Source organism: Phaethon lepturus, unplaced genomic scaffold, assembly GCF_000687285.1.
Source record: "Phaethon lepturus isolate BGI_N335 unplaced genomic scaffold, ASM68728v1 scaffold11008, whole genome shotgun sequence".
In the NCBI taxonomy this organism is placed as follows: Eukaryota; Metazoa; Chordata; class Aves; order Phaethontiformes; family Phaethontidae; genus Phaethon; species Phaethon lepturus.
In genome coordinates this window covers 66,096-87,313 of record NW_010560029.1, presented here as the reverse complement: position 1 = coordinate 87,313, position 21,218 = coordinate 66,096, and the positions used below count along the sequence as shown (strand labels likewise).

The 21,218-nt window shown below is 42.8% G+C and overlaps 1 protein-coding gene across 1 annotated transcript in view; it reads left to right on the top strand.

Moving 5' to 3' along the window:
* The window catches only part of AOAH (acyloxyacyl hydrolase (neutrophil)), an 82,403-nt gene that overhangs the window by 30,724 nt on the left and 30,461 nt on the right, over positions 1-21,218 (top strand). Inside the window, exons 7-13 of the mRNA XM_010293557.1 lie at positions 4,316-4,386; positions 6,664-6,724; positions 7,226-7,296; positions 8,521-8,569; positions 9,006-9,054; positions 10,179-10,273; positions 20,729-20,820. Coding sequence (XP_010291859.1) covers positions 4,316-4,386; positions 6,664-6,724; positions 7,226-7,296; positions 8,521-8,569; positions 9,006-9,054; positions 10,179-10,273; positions 20,729-20,820 — 488 coding nt within the window. The remainder of the gene's footprint in view (positions 1-4,315; positions 4,387-6,663; positions 6,725-7,225; positions 7,297-8,520; positions 8,570-9,005; positions 9,055-10,178; positions 10,274-20,728; positions 20,821-21,218) is intronic.

Sequence of the window (21,218 nt, the reverse complement as noted above, 5' to 3'; positions counted from 1 at the left end):
GGCTGGCATTGGCTCTGTCAGACACAGGGGAAGCTTCTAGCCGCTTCTCACAGAAGCCACCCCTGCAAACCCCACCACTACCAAAACCTTGCCACGCAAACCCAATACAAGGTCTCCAGTCAATGTATTTCTAAACCTACATAATTGCACAATACAAGGTCAGCTCAAATTAAAACAAGTATCATGTTGTTGGTTGGGCCTCTCCTGCAGTTATTCCTAGCATGTTCCCTGTGATGACCCTTGCTGAAACTTATTTTAAAGCTACAAAATTAAAAGTAACATTTCTAGACACATTGCTATATCTCACAACTTCTCCTTCACCCAGATTGCAGTTAATTTCATTTCAAATCCAGAAAAACAATGTAGTAAGAAACACAAAGGAAAATCTCCAGGAGAAAGCACAGTGTGTATCACACTTGCATAAGCCCCGTATCCCAGAGCGGCAGCGCGTGATGAAATAGTAAGAAAATCACTTGTACAGTCTGAACACTGCCAAATCATGGTCTGTTCACCTGCCCAGGCAGATACACGTGCCAGTGAGCAAGGGCCAAAACAGCTGAGGTGCTCTTTGCTGCTTAGGGAGAGGGTTGCCTGGATGAATGTGTGGTTGAGGATCCAGAAACGCCCTGTCTGTGGTAGGACATCTCTGTATACACACTGATGGAGAGATAAAAACATTCACCTGGCCTTATTTGTGCTTGGCTCATGCTGGACCGAAACATCAAATTATATCTACTCATTCTTCCCCTATCTTCCCAAATCTTGCTTTTGCTCCATTGCAAGCCTTCTGAAGAGGTTCTTGCAAGTTAGCTGTCCCCACCTTTGCTTGGCAGCTGTGTGTGACTGTGCATAAAAAAAGAGGTGTGATTATGGCTGTTGATAATGAGAATGGGAGGTCTGCCTGGTTCCCAGGAGTTCGTATTTACCGGGCATTTCTTAGGATCACTGTGGGTGTGGGAAAAAGCAAAGGTAATTTCCAGATGTAGAGATGCAGTGAAAGTGGCTACAACCCAAAAAAATCTAATAAATGTCTCCATTAAAAGTAGTGAGCCATCTGTGAGCAACTGGCTTAAACCAAACACCAACAAGCATTAGGGCCTCATTACTATTCTTTTTTGCAAAACCAATTAAAATAATTACAGGAATGTCATTAGGGGTTGTTAACAGGCAATGAATAAAATATTGGTGTTATCAATCACTGTGAGCACCTCTAGCACTAACTTTTCTTAAGGGTAGAGAAGATACTAAGAGGAATCTTTGAGCAACAGTAGTGAAAGAATGATGAATAGAGTCGTGGCTGTAGCATTTAATGAGAGCAAGCACCATGCATGCAATCCTGTCATGACTACGTGGTCCCTGCAAGTCACAGCCTGGCAGCAGGAGAAGTGGGAAGCCACAGAGGGAGCCAAAAGGGAATTGCAAGGCAGAGTGGGGCATGAACCGATCTTCTGGCCACCCACTCATGTTACACAGGGACAAAAAACCCATCTCCTCCCAAAACCACATACTGCAATCATAGCCTGGCTCTGCTGGGAAGGACCCTGTAGTGCCTGCTTACCTGTGCTCATGCGCTCTCTCACTCACACATGCAAAGGTCATCCCTTTTTTTAACCCTGTACTCCTTGCCTTTTGAGGGTAGCCCAAAACACCCTCAAAGAGCAGATGAGCTGCTCTCCTGCACACTCCCAAGCAGAGCCGAAGCATTATGTCTGGACCTCACCGTCCCATGTGCTGTGGGGATGTGTAGGCTGGGGAGCCAGATGCTGCTGTGCTCTGGGATGCTGCTGCAGCTGGTCCTCAAAGCCCAGCTCTACATTGCCCATACCATTTCCAGGGCACCATCATGCCATCCATTCCCACCAAAGTTAGGCAGTCTCTGGGGCTGCAAGATAGACTTCCTTTGAGACTAATGGAGATCCAGTCAGCAACAATTTCCAAATGACTAGCTGCGAAAAAGGAGGGAAAGATTTTATTCTACTTACAGCAAAGGGTAGGCTTTAGATGCAGCCCATGAGCAGAAGGAAAGGAGATTTTATTTATGTATTTATTTATTGCAAGCCCTGTAGTTTGTCTTTATGGTGCAGTTTCAGCTCCAGATGCCTTAACTTCCAAAGGCTTTGCATGCTGTGACTTAGGCTGAAGTGAAAAACTGACAGCTCAGATGAAGACACTGCAAATCTTAGCCTGATGGAAACCTTTAAGAGCCTCTAGTGCTTTTGTAGGCAGCGCTGGGATTAGTCCTACATGCAGGAGGTGGGGAAGTGGTTTCTTTCCTCTTTCCAGGAAGGCGTACGTAGGTTTGCAAAGCTCTTTAAGAAAAGCTGGCATCCTGCTTGCATGCCTCTTGCTCTCTCTGCCTACCTGGCCATGAATGCATATGCACACACAGAGAGCAAAGAGGAGGTCTGCATCCCTGCCGTGCTGCAGGACGTAGCCCCGAGGCAGCCAGGCTGGCAGGGAGCTTAAATACAGAGGTGCAGAGGGATGGGGAAGAGCACAGGGTGGCTGGAGCCGCAGCAGTGGGACCAGGTTGGTCTTCAGCTCAAGGAAAGGCCCCACTCCCTGACTGCTTTTGGCCATTTCCGTTCACTCCTGTGGTTGTGTTCTGGTTTCTCCTTTGACTCCACTGACATGCCCTTCTCCTCATGCCCCCCGCAAGCCCGTGTGACTCCAGCCTTGCCATTTGAGTGTCTTAGAGCTGAAGAGAGTCAATTGATGGGGTTTTTTTGCAGGTTTCTTGTCTCTTGTCTCCCCGACTTTCAACCTTTTTTTCTCCTTTGCTTTCTCTATTGCATCCTTCAAAAAGTGCACTGTTACAGCTCCACCTCCACTGCAGGTCTCCCCTACAAGATGCCACTTTTTTTCATCTTCACCTTGCTGCTTGGTCACTTCAGTCACCAGTGCAAATGTTGGCTTCCACCTTTGTACTAGGGGCTCTACCTCCTCTTTACTACCCCTGCCTTCACCTCCACATTGAGGTCCTGGCCGTGACATATTGCTGTGGCTGACCTCCTGCTCTAGACGGTGCGAGACCCTCATCTCCATCACCCATTGTTATCTGTCCAAGCAAACACCTTTCTGCCTTCCCTGGAGCTGCAGGGCAATGCCGTACACACTGCGGCATCACTGCCTCACTGCCCTGCAGTGCCGCCTCAGAGTTCTCCTTTGTCACTCAGAGCTTTATACGTACGGGTTACTGCCCCTCACTGTGATTAATAGCCTTTCATTGTCTTCTCCTGAGCTGTATCCAACCCTTATCTTCTGTTTTATGTTCGATTTGGGTTGTAATCTCATTAGGGCAAGGATGATCTTATTTTTTTTCTGTGTATATAAAGTGTGTAACACAAGGGAGTTGGTCCAAGGACAGAGCTCTTCAATGCTATCACCATATAAATAATTACCCTTCTTTGCATAAAGTTATGAGTATGTCCATCTACTCATCTGCTCCATATTTACATGCTGAATGCAGCCTTAGTGAATACAGTTAATTAGACGGTGGCACCAGCTAGCCCTCTGTATTTATAGACCACTTGAATGCCCTCAGTGTTTAAAGACCACCTGAACTTACAGTGAAGACACATGAGCAGCATGTTTGTGGGATTGATTGCCGATGCAGTGCAATGTTTCCATAACTTGAGCATTCATTAGAAAGGTCTCTTTCAGCTTCTGAAGCTTCCTGCCTACCTGGAACCTCAACCAGATTGGCTCATGGCTATGGTCTATTAGTGCTGAAAGAGTTTATCCTGCAACAGCTGTCTTTCTGACCAAGATAAAATCTAGTTAAGAGATTTCCAGGTAAAAATCTCTTTAAAAAGTCAAGGGCATTCTATGTACATCCTGGAAATGGGGGCATTTCTCCTCTCTTTGGGTTTGTTCCTGACCTTTGGCTTATCTACCCCTCCCCAAGTGCGTAGAAACCAGCCTTATGGCCCACAATGTGTTACTTTCACTAGTTTCGCACTAAATGTCAGATATCATCATGTTTATTGAACATAAGAACAGTAATTTTTACAAAGAATGAGAAAAATAACTTAGGTACATGAGAGGAGACAATTTCACAGGAGCTTCTTCCTTTCTAATTTTACGGCTCTTTGAAAGCAAGAGTAGTTCGTCTGTAAAATGTTCAGTTGAAATCCTTAAGTTGACTTCTGTGTCAAGTCTAAATCCCCAAACATGTAGCATCATTGGAGTTTTCAGATGTTTTTAGGCCAAAAATACATTATTTATCTCTGGACTTTACTGACACTGAATATCCCAAGCCACGCTGCACCTATGAACTAATACATCCATCTTCTTTTATTTTCTTCCCCTCCAGAAAAGCTTCATGGGGTTTTCAAGTATATGTGCATTTCCTCTCCTGGCTAACCTGTGTGAGAAGATTAAATAGTATGTATAAAGTTTTCAGTCCTTAAACAGAAACAATATGGTACATTTGTTTCTTTTAAAAATTATTCTCCATTGACAAAGCTTCCTATACTTTACTTCTGTTGGTTTCCTTCATAAAACTCCTGTTCAGGTAGCATAGAGGGACAATGCACAGAATTCAGGCATCCCTCAGAGGGATCCCTGTGCTTTTTCAATACTTAAAATATTTGCATAATTTTAGCAGGTCCCAGAGGTCAAATATATGACACACTCAAATGTGTGACATCTCCAAGAGGGAGCCAGTTTTCTCCTGAGATTTTCTGACCCCAAGAGATTTCTCCATTTCATTTGTTCACCCAGTTGTGGTGCCCATGGCTCAACACAGGAAGGCCACCAGCACCTATATAACTCTGTGAGGAACATGAATTAAATGGCAGTTGCAAAGTGTAGGAGAATCTCAAGGTATTTAAGAAAGTTGGGTGGATGGTGGACAGGAAAAACAACTTATGGCAGTGCTGACTTTGGGTCAGTTTCTGAGAAAGGCCGAGGACATCAGCTGGACTATTACACCTAAAGCATATTTGTCAGTGTATTCCAGCAAGTTGGAGGAAGAGTCAAGCAAATCTAAGAATAAATCAGTATTATCAGCAGAGTATTTTGATGATTTGACTGCCAAGACTAACTTGCTCACCTATTTCTGCAGTTAATTGAAACTGCAAATATCAGGAATTTATTGGGAATGGATTGATTAACATGAAATATCTTGTAAGTTTTCAAATGCCTTTGGAATGTAAGTCAGGACAAGTAATTTGAGTTTGAGCCCTGTGAGTTCAGATGGTGGAAGCAGGAATCAAATTGTATCTCACACGTTGGATCGAATATGTTCAACTCTTCTGATCTCTCTCTAATGCACTCTCTCACTCTTTTGGTTTTTTCTTTCTTCTTTCTGTAGCTACAAAAAACATGTTTGGCAGCTGGACTTTTTTAGCTGGTCTGGACTGTGCCAGTTCCTTGCAACTGAACCTTACTGCAGAGAAGAAGTAGCCCAAAGCAGCACGTGGAAATTATTGCTTACAAACAGAATAAGGGTTACAAGCCCCACCAGGCGTGCATGTCACCTGTCTCCTCTGTATTTTTTCTTATCCTGATGCTCATGCAGTCTGAGGAATCCACCCTCTTTGCACCTACTTGCTCTCTGAGCCAGGTTCAACATCTCTGATGAGTTCAAAAGGTTGGAAAAACTTGGAAAGAAAACGTGCCAAGGAATGGCTGACTAGCATGTCATTCAAGGAGTGCTGCCTGCTGGGCCAAATATGAAAGGCTGCTCAATGCAGGTGAGCTAAGCTGTGTCCCGTAGCCAAAGAGAGGTGCCATGCTCGGGCAGCACCGTGTGAAAGCTAGGAAAAAGGAAGGGGCACAGAGCTGACAGCAGCATTTTAACACCTGCTTCAGGCACTGCTAAAACTTATAGGGTTGCTGGAAACAAAAGTCACAATGGAAAAAAAAGGTGTAATTTTCAAAGGTTAATGTAATGAAGCACTGTGGGGGACCACTGAGGGCTCAGGTCTCCATTGCTCAAATCAAACTAAGATACTTTTCTCAAATATGTTTGAGCATGGCTTGAAATTTCTGAGACTAGGTACAGAAATGCAAGATGAGACTCTGATCCTCAGTTAAAGCATAAGGCCATCTGTGAATTCAGCATGTATGGTCCTTCTTCTTATTAAATCCACTTTTAGCCTAAAAAATAAGCTTTTTTTGGTTGGTTGGTTTTGTGTAGCTGCAGCCTGGTATGCAAACTGCAAGTCTTCTAGACTGAACACAACAGGAGAGAGATGGCATAAAGACTTGAGGGATGAATATAAGAAAGTGTATTTGCCATTTTTTTTTAACAAAAGAAGGAGACTAGTCTCCATCAGCATAAGGTCCCATTCTGCAGCTCTTTCCCAAGTAAAAGGAATTCTGCCAGGATGACTGTAGTATTTATTTCCGAAAATGATGGTTACTTTTACCACAGTTTTGATGTCCTAGTTTGTTTTGGAGACTGAAGGTTCGACGTTGCAACCAGACATGAGTCCATCAGCCTCACCTCCAGAGCTCAGTCAACAGATATTGAAAGAAATCAGAATTTGCTCCTTTGAGCAGAATCACTTTGCTGAAGCATGGAGCTAAAACTGAATACGGACCTGTGAGGGACATGCCAGCTGTAATCTGTTCTGTACACTTTACTGTCTTTTCTCCTTTCTGAATAGGTTCCCTTCCATATGTTAACAACGTTGTTGTTTTTGTTTTTTACAGTGTCATAAGAAATAAACTGCCTTTTGAAGATTTTGATGGAGATAAATTTAGTACTTTCCCGGTAAGCAAAGCCTTTCCTTTGGTGCAGTAATCATTTGATAATGAGAATGTCTGTGGGATTCCTCCTACTTTCTGCCAAGCCTTATTCATTGGTATGAAAACAGGTATAGGAGTGAAGTGAATGGAGGGGGTTTTATCATAAAGGGTAGGTTTTTTTTCTGGATGAAAAAACAATCACTCATTTATGCCACCTGGGGAGATGTGCACATAAAGCTGTGTTCCCTGCAGAAGCAAATTTCTCGGCTGCTGAGTGGGCTGTTTACTGAATTAATAATAATAGGTGAAATAAAGTCATATAAAAAACCAAATTAAATTGCCAGCTTGTCTTATTTCTGCACCAAAGTGTCATTTATTAAAGCTTTAGCAAAGGGACTCTGGAATACAACCCATTTACTGGGTGTTATTCCTACACCTTGAGTTAGATTCTCATTTTAGATATTTTAAATTAAAAGTGCAAGAGCAACAATGAACATCCTATCTGTGTGCTTCTCCTGGCTTTCAGACGTTGAGGGGCTATCACTGGCGAGGCAGAGACTGCAACGACAAAAACACCACTGTGTACCCTGGCAGACGGTAAAGCTTTTAATTATTTTAAACATTTCCTAGTTATTGTGGCTTCTTGAAGAATGAGCTCCATACTTGGTTTTGGCCATACTCTAAGAGATCACGTCACAGCTCACTGCTTGATTTCACTGTGATAGAGATGAGCAGGGACAATCAAAACCAGGGATTGAGTGTGTTTGTTAGCATGAGGGGTGGTTCACAGGTTTCTTTCCTTTCTCTGAAGTATTTGCAGCCAAAATTGGTCAGACAGAGCAAAGGTAGGGAGGGAAACCATGCTGCTGAGGCTTACAAGCCTTATGCCACTTGAGCTAATGCGGACTGTGCCTACCTTAGGGAGCAGCAGGGCAGGAGGGCTAAACAGTGCTGCTCGTGGATGGCTGCTGAGCCCCAGCATTCAATCCTCATGTTATGTTGGTGGAAACATAGAGCTAAATATGTGCCCTTCTAAGTGAATATCTTCTAGGTGAATACCTCCCAGCATGGACTTCCATGCACGCTTGAAACAGAGAACACAGCCAGTCGTAACAGCATGGCCTTGAACAAAGTCTCCCGCTCTTGCTATCTTACCCTGTGCCCAAAATAGTCTTTCAAAAATAGACCTCTTCTCTACCATGGGTTTGTCAAGAAGCTATTGAACAGGACTGTTTTTAAAGCCTAGGCATTAACTGGTTTGTGATAGATAAGCTGAGTTTAAGGATGTGGGCTTGGAAGAATCATGTGCCATCAACCTGGGCAGCACAGCTGCGTGAGCAGAAATGGGCTTACAGAGTCCCTGTGTAGTGCCGGACGGAATAGATGGAGTCTCCCTGTAAAAGAGTCCTGAGCTAATTACACTGTGTCAGAGCAAATCCTCATTACCCTGCACTGAGTTTGGAGTGAGGGACTTGGTGGATTTCAGTGAACACGTAAAAGCAAGGAAAAGGGCAGGGGGAAAGGGTCTGTCTTCTGCAAAAATCAACCCCATTCACTTCACCTAAGTGAATATGCAGACTGAAAGGGTGAGTTTCATTCAGCAACTTCCAGTATTAACTTTGAATTAGTATTGCATTTTGCTAGGAAAGATTGCTTCTCCTATATTCAAAGGGTGAAAAAAACCCCACCCTTCTGTGCAGAAAGAAATTTCTAATTATTTTATATCTTCCTTAAAAATGTCAGAAAGGATCCTATTTCTTCTAAATCCCCTTTTGCTTTATTTTCTGTAACACTGTATATCCTTTTGTAACTCTGTTTCAGTCCTGATAACTGGGATGTGAAAATTGACTCTAACTGCAATGGCATATGGGTAAGCAAATGAAGTGACATCTTATATTTCCTTCCTGATTACTTCTTCTCTTTATTCCTCCTTTTAAATTAGTCTGCAAATTTTTTTATTATTATTTATTCTGGTTTATTAACTGATTTGGATTACTCCTATTTATTTACTGCCTTTGATATTCCAAGTAATAAAACTGTATTTATTAAAAACTAAGGAAACATAGGGGAAGCAGTTACGAGTGAAGTTTGTTTATTGATGCTTATGATTATTTAAATTATAGCTATTATAATTAATTTAAATATACATATATTTATTAAAATAGTATAATGGGAAGCATCATTATCATGATGCAGTGCTTCCTGCAAGCAAACATTCAAGAACTGAATTCTCAGCCTCTGTTTTACACTGCCATTTTTCAGGCACTAGATAGATACCATTATCTGCCCCTTCTCTCCTCCAACAGGGTGTGGATCCAAAAGACGGAATTCCCTATGAGGAGAAATTCTGCAAAGGTAAGTGTTTACAGTCAATACAAGAAACAATTTTTTGTATTAATTTCATAAATATTTTAATATTTTCACAGTCATTGCCAATGAAGGGGAAACTTCACGAAAAAGGCAAAAAGGCAAAATCTGTTTGTTTGGGTTTTTTTTTAATCTGGAGGACAGACAAAGATGAAACATGAAAAGCATGGGCTGCTGGTAACTTCCTGATAAAAGCCAGCTTGGTTATTAAGTTGAAATACATAGACAAGGGATAGCAGCAAACAGAGATGTCACCCCTGCATCTTCTGTGGTGCCTGAAACCTAGCCCAGATGATTCAGGAGAGCAGTTTATTCTCCGTGTGTATCCAGTTTGACCCATTGCCATAAATACTGGCATCGTGCCCGCAGTGGTGCTGATGCTTTTCCAGAGAAAGCCTTAAAGAGGTGAAGTGATGCTGTCAGCTGATCTCCCTGACAGCGATGTGGGTGCCTGTATGTACCCCTATGTACAAATGACACCCCTACTAAACAGCCGCAACTACAGCTGCTGCTTACATAGCCTTGCATTTAAATCAGCATCCTGAGGATGAACCATTGCCTGGCAAGACTTTTCAACATTTTTAGATAAAAGGCGATTTGCAAATGCTAAGTAACTTTAATTATAAACCAGCCAGATTGTTCCAGCAGAAACACTCATATGAGTAGCCCATCCACCACACAGTTCTGTTATAAGGAGCTTTGAGCAATTTCCTGAGTAATCCAATTTCCCTAAATGTTTAAGTACATTTTAATACATATTCTATGGGTAGTAAAAATAAGTGTTGGCTGCACAGCAGAGCCTCTGCTGAAATAACACATCCATTGTTGAATACAACCAGTATTTTTTCTGATTAGAAAGACCTCTCAATTTTTCATGCTTAGTCCCCAGTTCTTTCTCTAGCTTTGGCAAATGCCTGTTAGTCAGTTTTCGCTGCAGATGGAGTGAAAATCCCATTGCAGGATCTGAACATTTCAGCCACATGAAGCATGGTGTAGCCAGTTACCCCGTGACTCCATCAGCTGCCATTGCTCCTGCTCTGTAAGGGTTGCTCTCCATCCTCTCTTTCAGTTTGCTTTTTCTGCTCATGTGACTAATAAAATGCATTAATTAGGTGCAGACTCGCAAGGGGTCATGCTGTTGGGAGACTCGGCCGGCGCTCACTTCCACATCCCTCCTGAGTGGATGACCGTCACGCAGATGTCAGCGGTAAGGAATCGTGTTCAGGTTGCCAAAACCACACCGCTGCGGGTTGCCATTTGCTTTCTCCCCTGTGCCGCAGGTTGCCAAAGGGGAGCGAGTGCAAAACGTCTCTGTGCAAAATTGCACTGGAATTTATAGCCATGGTCTACCATGTGTCAGTGCTCTCCCATGGTTGCTCTTCTGAAGATAAAAAAGAATAGCCCTGTGCTACGGCTGCTCCCCCGACATCTGTGCAATTGGGTCAGGGAAGAGTTTGGCTTTGGTGGCCCAGTGCTGTGCCAGAGACACAAACCAGGACATCTGGCTTTCCATACATATTCCTGCGGTTCAGGGAGACACGTGCTGTCTGTGGGATGAGTCCTGCTGTTAGTGGGCTTATTGGTATGGCTCCTTGCTGTGCTAGTGTTGCAGAAGTGACCCTGCTGACAGCCTGGGAACTTCTGGTTTAGGCATCTGGCTTTGAAATGCCATGTCCTGGATTGTTTTGCCTCATCTGGGGCATATGTGAAATAGGTCTAGTAACTCCAGTGTTCAGGCTCTGAGGCTTTGAACAAATACATCTGCAGGTGTTTAAGGGTCATCTAAGGGTTTATAATGGACTTGTCCTAAAAGGAAGAGTTTCTCTAGTGACCGTAAAATACCACTACCACAGTGATGTCTATGTTTGAGTAGTATCCCAGCATTTACTGTTTTCAAACAGCAATAAAATGTGCCTGACTCTGAATTATGCTGAGCCTCAGCTGTTGCAGTTCACTGGCACAGGATGAAGTAATTGAGTAAAATGAGTAACATTCCAGTAAACTGCAATTAGGAGGTGAAGACAAATACACAGGTATGCTCCTGTCCTTCGCTGTTGTTTCCTATCCCAAGCCAGTGTCAATCCCTAGCCAGGGAGGACTGTGTATTGTCCTTCTCTGCACCAGGGTTTGTTGCACAGCGGTGAGTGGATCATCACTGCCCACTTTCCCTGGTGAAAACCTGCTATTCCTTCACTGGCCTCTGTGAAAGAAGGATATGGACATTTTCTGGAGAACAATATTTATTCCAAAATGTCAGTAGTTACAGTGCTGTTGGGGGTCTGAGAGTTTCGTGTATTTTCCCACTTTTGCTCCCAGAGCTGAGCTGATTTAAATGTTGCAGATTAGCTGTTGTTTTTCTTTGTTAAACATTTATGAGCAACAATTAGATGAATGACACTGATGACAGAGCTGATGATGAGCATAATAAATTAGCACTAATGATAATTGAGATTATCTTGTCTAATAAAGATGGTAATAATACTGATGGTGATGATGATTCTAGCAGTCACACTGGTAGAAGAGCCATGTAGGCAAGAATAGTTTTAGATTATGTCAGCATTTTATTATCACTGTAATGAAGGATTAGAAAGCATTTCTCTTGCTTGAAGCTTGCAGGTCCACTAGTTGGATGGATCGAGGGCTGGTATGGCATTCAAGCTTCAAGGTCAGGAGCTGGAGTGCAGATTATAAAGTGGGTTTTGATGGCACCTTGTTGCTGTCTGATACATGTAGAGCAAGGTACACAGGAAGGGAACTGGTGCTCTCTGTGTAAGACCCAACAAATACATGCTCTCAGTGCTCAACTCCATCTGGCCAGTGTGTGGGAAAGATCAAGGACTGGTTAGAAAGGGAGAAGTGAGCTTCTTTCCTTTACAGAAAGCATGACTCCAGGTTAGAGCTAGTGCATTGCACTGGGGCAAGGAGGGCAGAGAGAGATGTTTTCACTCTCTGGCCTTTTGTAGTCATCTCACTCACAGTATATAAAATAAAAGGAGATAAGACATCACTGGAATTGGAAAAGCCAAAACCAATATATGAGTAAGTAGAAAAGAAGCCTGGACTTCACTTACAAACCCAGAGCTGCTGCAAGCCAGTCCTGGGAGGGACATCTCTTGTGCACCATTACAAGGCACCAGGGCTGGTGTCTGTTCTGAGTCCAGTAAGAAAGGGATGCATTAAGGTACTGCTTAAAATACCACTTATTAGAACTAGCAGAAGAAGGTAAAAGAGTAGGGTATAGATAACCTTATGTCCCTTCAGATGCTGGGCACTCTGAGCTCGGCAGTGTCAGATAGACCTCTGACAGGAGTACAGCACACCACGGACATCCCATCCATGGGCAGGTTCTCTAGATCTGTGGTCTTTAAAGCTTTTGTAAGATTTTTCTTAGAAGGAAACAACTCTATGCATTATTTCTACTTTCAAACAAGAAGGATGTTCATGTGAGATCTTGTTGCTGCACTTTCAGGTAAAAGCAAGGCCATGCAAGGTGATGTAATTGTTGGTACAGAGGGGAGCTGCCTGCAGGCTCCTTTGTTACAGTGTGATGGTTCATAGAATCATAGAATCACACCATACCAGGTTGGAAGGGACCTCAAGGATCATTTGGTCCAACCTTTCTTGGCAAAAGCACAATCTAGACAACATGGACCAGCACTTTGTCCAGATGAATCTTGAAAGTGTCCAATGTTGGGGAATCCACCACTTCCCTGGAGAGATTATTCCAATGGCTGATGATTGTTCTCACTGTGAAAAATTTTCCTCTTCTGTCCAAACAGAATCTCCCTAGGAGTAACTTGTACCCATTACACCTTGTCACTTGTACCCATGTGACTCTGTAAAAATGGAGTGACCATCTTCTTTGTAGCCAACCTTTAAATACTGGAACATGGTGATAAGGTTCCTAAACCTTCTTTTCTCAAGGCTGAACAAACCCAGTTCTCTATGGCAGGCTTCCCAGTCCTTTGATCACCTTCGTGCCCCTTCTCTGGACCCTCTCCAGCCTGTCCACATCTTTTTTGTATAGCGGTGACCAAAACTGGACACAGTATTCCAGGTGTGGCCTGACAAGTGCTGAGTAGGGTGGGACAACAACTTCATCAGTGCTGGTGATGCCCTTGTTGATGCAACCCAGCATCCTGTTGGCCGTCTTTGCTGCAGCAGCACACTGTTCACTCACATAGAGCTTGTTGTCCACCAGAACCCCCAGGTCCCTTTCCACAGAGCTACTCCCCAGCTGAGTAAGTCCCAGCCTGTGCTGCACTCCTGGATTATGTTTTCCCAGGTGCAAGACCTTATATTTGTCTTTATTGAACTTCTTAAAGTTCTTGTTAGCCCACTCTTACAGCCTATCCAAGTCTTCCTGCAGGGTGGTTCTCCTTTCCTAAGTGTCGACTTCCCCACTCGGTTTGGTATCATCGGCAAACTTGATCTCATCATCCAGATCACTTATGAAGATATCAAAAAGCGTTGGTGTCAATCCCCACTTGTGACAGGTTGCCATTTTGAAAAGGAGCTATTTACCACCACCCTCCGGGTGCGGCCTGGCAGCCAGTTCCCCACCTACTGCACAGACCACTTGTCTAGACTGTAACGCATCCATTTCTCTAGGAGGAGGCTGTGGGAAGCCATATCGAAAGCCTTGGAGAAATCCAGGCAGACAATGTCCACCACTCAGCCCACATCAACTGAGTAGGTTACTTTGTTGTAAAGGGTGATCAGGTTTGTCAAGTGCATTTTGTCCTTGGTGAACCTGTGCTGGCTTTTCCCAATCATATGCTTCATTTGACTTGTGATAGCCCTCAGGAGGGTTCGTTCCATAACTTTCCCAGGGACTGAAGTAAGACTGATGGGCCTATAATTTGCATTTGTCCTACGGACAAGGGGTTTGTGCAGCACAAGCCAAGCCTGAAGGCCACGCTGGTCTTACAGCACAGCACTGGCCTGGGTCTGTGCAGGTGAGCTGTTGTGAGGATCACAAACTCCTCAGTGTGCCATGGTCTTCCCATTAGGACACTGCCTGGTGCGTGCTGCTGGACGTGTGCAGCCATGCGTCTCCCACCAGAGGAGGTCAGTCAATGGGACAGCATTTCACAGCTAGAAAATAAAACCAGGTGGCAGGATGCAGACAAGGCAGCTCTGGCTATGAACCTGTGCAAGGAGAGCTGCTTGTCAGGAAAGCACGCCTAGCCCAGCCCTGGGCTTTGGCAGCAGGGTCAACTCCCCAAAGACCTGATCGTCTGCAAGATGATGACCAAGGCTCAGATTCTGGCCTCAGACCTTCACTGCCAATGCTGCTGCACTGCTTCCATGCATTTGGCTCTTACTGTCCGTCTGAACCATTCACTGGGTGATCTCACATGATGGTCTCAGTTACACATGCAAGATCTTCTATCACACCAAGCACCTAAAGGCTGGGCTATGCTGGTTTACATTCAGAAGATCAGATTAATTTTGCCTATGCTTGGGTCATTATTTGTACCAATGCAAAGTGTATATAAAATTATAGCACTCTGGTCTGGCAGCATTTCAGGATATGTCAATAATGTAGAAGAACTTGAAAAAGTAGATTATAGCTACCCAGGAGAGAGCAGGGCTGGGCTAATTACCTTGCAGGAAATGCAGCCCTTCTACAGCTACTTGAGCTCTATGTTAGTGTGCTGCACAGCCACCCATATGTCTGGGGGATGTGAGATTCAGGATAGGAAAGAACAGGCTCTTTTCTAGGACTATTTGCAAGCTTTCCTCCCAACCTGGCAAAAATACAACAGTTTAGTTCAATATTAATGCAGAGATACAGAGAGTTCAGTCCTATAAACAAACAAGTATTTGTGTTTAAACTATAAATTTATTTAATTTGCAGCTCACTTTAAATAAGAAAGATGTCACATGAGCACAAAAATGCTAACAAAAAAAATTCTGAGCTAATTCAGACTTCGTCGCTGCCTCTTCCTTTTTCTTGGCCTCTGTGTCTTGCTTTCTGTGTGTAGAAAGGCAATAGCAGCAACTTATGCTGCCTCAGAGTTGTAGTGCACCTGATAATACTGTTAAATACCATTGGCACATGTCCTTCATGTGTAGGTCTAATTAACAAATTAACTGGCTTCCATCCTTTTTCAGTGCGAGGCCTTCCTCAAGGAGAACTTCTTAGCACATCCAGGGACAGTTTTGTGACCAGAAAGAGTGCAGAGAGTTTATGTCTATCGCACAGAAAACATCCTTAATTTGGATCCACAGCAAGAATTTGAAGTTAGGGCTCTGAGAGGGGAAGATGGCACATTAACCTCGTGTACCTGCTGTTCCCCCGTGCTATCAAACTTAAGACACTTCACTTTGATTGTGCCAAAATTTCTGTGATAAGACACATAGAAAAATTAGTTTATCAAATTATTTTCTCTACAGTCAATACTAGAGTCAGTTCAAAGCTTTAATTTCCATTTCAATAGAATCTCAACCTTCTACATGGAAAGCCAAATAGTACTTTTCCCCCCTCACCAGGATTTTTATCATGTATACAAGGAAAAAGTTGTGTGCCTGTTAATTCACATCTATTAAATGTAATATTTTTTTACTTCAATGTTTCTCTATATTTTTACATATCTATATAATTTATATATTTCATGTATTTCCAAGATTTATCCTTATATGTGTGCACATATACAATTGCAAAGAAATTTACACTTGGTAACAATTCTGTGGGTCCTTTTGTTAATCAGCATCACATCAGTGGCAGCTGCTAATTCCTGTTTCAAAGCTAATTAGGCGGGGAAATAATTTTTCAGGAGAGATGCTGAGAATTTAGTTAAGAGGCTCTGCAGATGGCTGCTTTCCCTGATTATGCTGCACATAATCTACCACATAAAGGAGCGGTAACGATGAGTGAGGGAAAAAAGAGAATGTGAATAAGAAATTTCCTTGCTGAAGCAGGCTCAGGATGTCATTTGGGTAACCAGATGATCAGCACAAAGGTGAACAGAGGAGTATTTGGGCTGAACAGCTTTGGGATACAGATCCCTGCACTGTTGTCTCAAAGAAAGACCACTGTTGGGAAGCTGTTATATACTGGATTTTGGATTTCCTGGTCTAGCTGGGAACTTACTGCCCTCTTAGCATTGGCCTCTCACAGGGTAATACCCTCTCGTGTAATCCAGTGCAGGGGGACATACCCCTCTCATACGTCCCATGTCAAGGTATGCATCAAGTTGCACCATTCACTTGTCCCGTATCAAGTCCCTTAGTGCCTTCCTGGTCGTCATCTTGTCTTAAACCTAAGTGACCAAATGCAGAGACCTGAATTATGTTCATGCAGATATCAAGGAGGTTGTTTCGTGGGGCTGAACTCACAAGAACCTGAGTGCCAGCCTGCCCACACTGATGCAGTTGCAGGCAGCTCCTGCTCATTTTGTCCGCTCATTTCTTCCAGCACCGAGCTTGAGATGTGCACTATGTTAGAGTAGGGACTCATGTTTTCAACTGCTATTTCCAGAGCCTTTGCCTGCGACACAGTCACAAATACAGTTATAACCACTCTTAGAGTATGTTCTGCCCACAAAGAGCATACAGAGACACTACTTGGTGTGGAAAATGTCCGTCACAAGGTGGACACATTTTTGAGAGCTACAGCTCAGGTGCAGCTCAGGGCCATGCCAGGCTTTGCTATGGTTCATGTTTAAATAAAAAAAAAAAAAAAAAAAAAAAGAACACCCCACCCTACATAGCACTAGGGTAAGTCACAGGTACCTTGATTTTGAAGTTTTTGACCAACCTGGTACTGCTGAGTCCCAAAGTCTACCCTACAGGGAGCTAGCTGAGATGCAGCAACAGAGAAAATGATGTTGGGACCATCACTGAGGATATCTTGCCTGCATGTTCCTGCGAAGGCAGCCAAGCATGTGGCTCTGTCCTTAACTTGCCATCACTCCAGTAACTCTCCAAACATGCAGAGTGCAACTACAGGAAGAAAATTATACAGCTGTAAGAAGGGGATGAGTCAACTTTATTTTAACTTTCTGCTTGTCAATAGGTTTTCGGTTTGCCAGGCTTTTCTTCAGCAAGAATTGAGCTGTATGTTCATTCATTTGACCTGAAAATTTGGACACTAAAAATGAAGTGTAATGCAGTAGACATGCACGTTATGAGGGTTAGCAAAGCAGAAGGAATACTGGGTTTTTTTGAGGTGGATGGTTTTTGCAGAAAGCTAATGTTGAAAACACCGGTGTGTCTAGCAATGGATATTGTGCTCCTGCTGCTCTGTCCATCTGCTTACAATTGACTTCCAAATAGCTACTAAATGCAGCATTTTTCTGTTATATGTCTGGGTTAGAAGCTTACTTTTAAATCTCATTTTAGAGACAATTTTATCTGGAGATAAAAGCACTGTATTTATAAATGTGCTGGAAATTATACCCAGAAAGGGAAGATACATTTTAAAACCCTTGGATCTCTATTTTATAAAGAGAAAAATAAATCCCACATCTATCTGTAATCCAGTAAATATCTATTTGCCCACAAACTCAAGGGGTTCTCAGGTTTCATTAAAGTAACTGTTTCATACTATATATTTCCTATTAAAAGAATTCAGCATTTCTTTAAGTACTGGTTCAGGACGTCCTGAACACTTATCCCACTTACCTCATTTTTTGCACCACTAGAAAAAACAGGAGTTTGATCTGTGAAAATTTTATTAAAAACATTCTTTAGCTTCCCTCTAAATCCAGTGAATTGCAGGCAAGTTTCTCCCACCTAGTATTGCGATGACTAAGGTGCTGCATTTTTGGGGAAATAAGGTAATAATCTTGCTAATTTCAAACCTATATCCCTTTCAGCTCTACAGAATAGAAATGCCACACATGCTTTTTAAAAAGATAGGCTGTTCTGTCCTCAAAAGCTCTAAGGTTTGTTTATTTGTATACGTATTCTAAGAAAGTTGTCTGTGATACTTAAAGCTATCACGAGGATTTGAACACCGTTAAAGTCACTATAAAAACGAATACCCAATTCTCCTTCAAATTAAGGGATATTTCAGTGCTTTTAGGATTTCTGGGACTGGCATTTCTAAAGACTTATGTGAGTGTAAGGTTTCCAGTGCCCTTTTGTAATGCCCTGATTTTGAAAATCTCTTGCCATAGCAACCCTGAGCATTCTTCCATTTAAGCTAACTTAGTCCAGCGCAGCTTGGTGTGTGTGTCTTTAGCATCAGCCATGGCTTGCCTGGTGCAAGCAGGAGGGCTCAGGGAGAAGTATTCCAAGGTAGGGCAAATCTAGCAGGTGAGGACATTCCTTCAAAATGAGACCCATCTAGAGCATTTGAGGCCAAAATTTGGCATTTGAAGCTAGGCTGGAATAACTTTCTAATCATTCTTTGCTAAAATCTGGCACGTAGGCTGAAGCATGGCTTCTCAGCCAGGATAGTCTAGAGAACGGTATTTAAACAAGGCTGTGCTCAGAAGAGTTTTAAGCTAAAAGTCAACATAGATCCACCTCTAGAGAGGGACACATTTGCATCTGAGACTAAGTGAAATGTGGTCTGTTAGACCATGCTTTCCAAACTACATCCCTGCAAACTTCAAGGTCTAGCATTCTTCTGAAATTTCCATTAACTACTCATCTTCACCCTTTGGTCCTGAAATATCTTCAAAAGTCTGGCTTTAAGTGCTTTGCTGGAACAGTGTCAATGCTGAACGTATATACAGTTTTCAAATGCAACTATGATTCTGGGATCAAATGTTCCTTTCCAAACCAACTTGCAACTCAATTAGGTTCTGGCTAATTCATACGTAAGCTAAGTTTGCAGGGGAAAAAAAAAACAGTTAAGAATTATTGGGACTTGTCCAATGAATATATTATCTTGGAGTGCTAACGGGAAATAAGAGAATTGGTCACAGAAGGATTTCTTCTCAAAATATTTAATCATTTTTGGGCTCTCTTTATACTCTTACATGCTGTGACTTATAAGAGATCATATCTATAGTTTGTTATATGTTGAGTGATTTATTTCAATATTTCTGTCACCTTTAATGCAAAGCTACACGGAGGCAAATATCGCAAATGGCCAAGCCATACTGTAGCCCTCCACTTCTGCTCAGAGCTGTGCCTTCGGATTAAGTGCTTGTTTGCACACAAAACTATCAGATTTGAAGAAGGCAAATTTGGAAGTTCCCTCCAGTCTTAAAAAAAATAAATGTCTGTGTATGTGTATGTATATACAGACACACATAAGGACACGCACACGTACATATATGAGAGAGAGAGAGAATCAACTGGAAGACAATTAATCCAAACCCATTTTCACCTTGGTAACTAATGCAGATCCACTGTAAGTAGGTCAAATATGCTGTTACATGCTTTAAACTGGCATCTGCTGTGGCTAGGCTGCTCAGAGCTTGGCTTCAGCATTTCTTATCCCCTACAACCCCCCTTTTCTCACCTCTCCTCTTCTTTCCCTGCTTCTCCCCCCATCCTCTTACAGCCAAAACCCATAGGCATATACGCAAGCATAGCTCCCATTCACCTAAACAATAATTTTGTGGGAGTGAGGACTTGGTGAGGACCACAAGATTTAGCTCTTCTGTGACTCCTCAGTTATCTGTGACCCTCCCAGAGAAAAAATTACCCACCTGCTTGCTGTTTATAGCAGCAAGGGTTTAAGGAAACCCCACAATTGCTTTAAAAGAAAATGAAGCTAATAAATTACACTGATTAAACCAGCCTGAAAGTTCTCTGATTTTATGTTTTGACCTTCTTTTGGTTATTACCTTTTTCATCAACAGTTTTTCAGTAGGAGCACACTGGATTTATGCATTTGTCTTTGTGAGTGTACCCCAGACTAGAAGCTGAAAATTTACTCCATGTTCTCGTCCTTCTGATGTGGCTTGATTTCTCAAGGCCATTTTTCTTGCTTTTCACAATTTTTGACACATTCACAAATAAAAGCGGAAATGAACAGGGCACTGTGTTTTGAATGTGCAGCATGGCTTGTATCTGCATAGAGGTTTTCGCAGAGGCAGTCGCTTAAAAAAAGCGTTAGGGACTAATACCAGCAAAAGCAGAGAAGGGTAATGGCTGCATCTTTTTGTGTGGGAAGATTATGGCAGACCAGGTGTATTTCTCCCTGGTCCCTGCCATGCTCAGGGGCCTTTCTGACTCTGTTGCTTCAGTGCCGTCCCCAAAATTTGCAGTGAGAACCAGGCGGAGGTTTTTAGCAGGTTGGATGCTCACAGTTCATCCTGCTTGAGACAGCAAGGGAGCTTAGAGTGAATTTGTTGTTATCCCTCTGACGTATGTGCTGGGAACATCACGCTGTCATCTCTCCCTGTGCCCAAGGGGACCCACCTTTGGACAGGATGGATGCTGCAGCAAGCAGTTGCCGCAAGTTGGTGGTCTGCACTACATGTCCACCTCAGGAGGAATTTTGGGCTCTTCCAGAAAGGATGACAGAAGATGTGATTCAGATATCTCTTCTGCTTTTCCTTCCTCCGTCTCTTTATCTGCCCAGCCTACAGGAGTCAACTTTTTAAGCACATGTGTAAATAATTACCACTACAGCTATAGTTACAGTTGCTGCTGTCTGGCTAATGCTCCAGCTAAGAAGTGCTCAAGTTTGCCAGAATGATTTTTTGTCTGTGAGGGTGAAACCATGTTGATTTAAAAATTTCTCTTTCAGAAATCATTTGCTAATCTCCCAATGGCTTTCACCGATGAGCTTGACTGGCCCCAGTTCTCAGAGATCACTGGATTTCTGAACTCCACTATCGGGTAAGACAACAGGCGAGGTGACCAAGTTGCACTTGCCAAGTGGACCTTGGCAAGTGTCGAGGTCCTTCAAAGCACAGCAAGAAAAAAAAAACCACAATGCTTGAAAGGAAAGATTAAAATGCTAGTCAGCTCTGCTTCTGCCCTTTCTAAAATCAAGATCGACACTGGATCTAGGGATTTTAAAATATGTTTTCAATATATGGACAATGCACAATACTCTAGCCCAGTCTTCCTGAAATTCAGGGTAGGTTTTAGAGCTGGTCAAATTGTAATTTTGAAGGAGAAAAAAATGAAGAAATAAAAGCCAAACTCTCTTTTTTTCAAAATTCTGGGGCAGGGAGAAAGGGAGCATTGCTGAAACTAACAATAATCAGCATTTTCCTGTTTTTATTTATTTT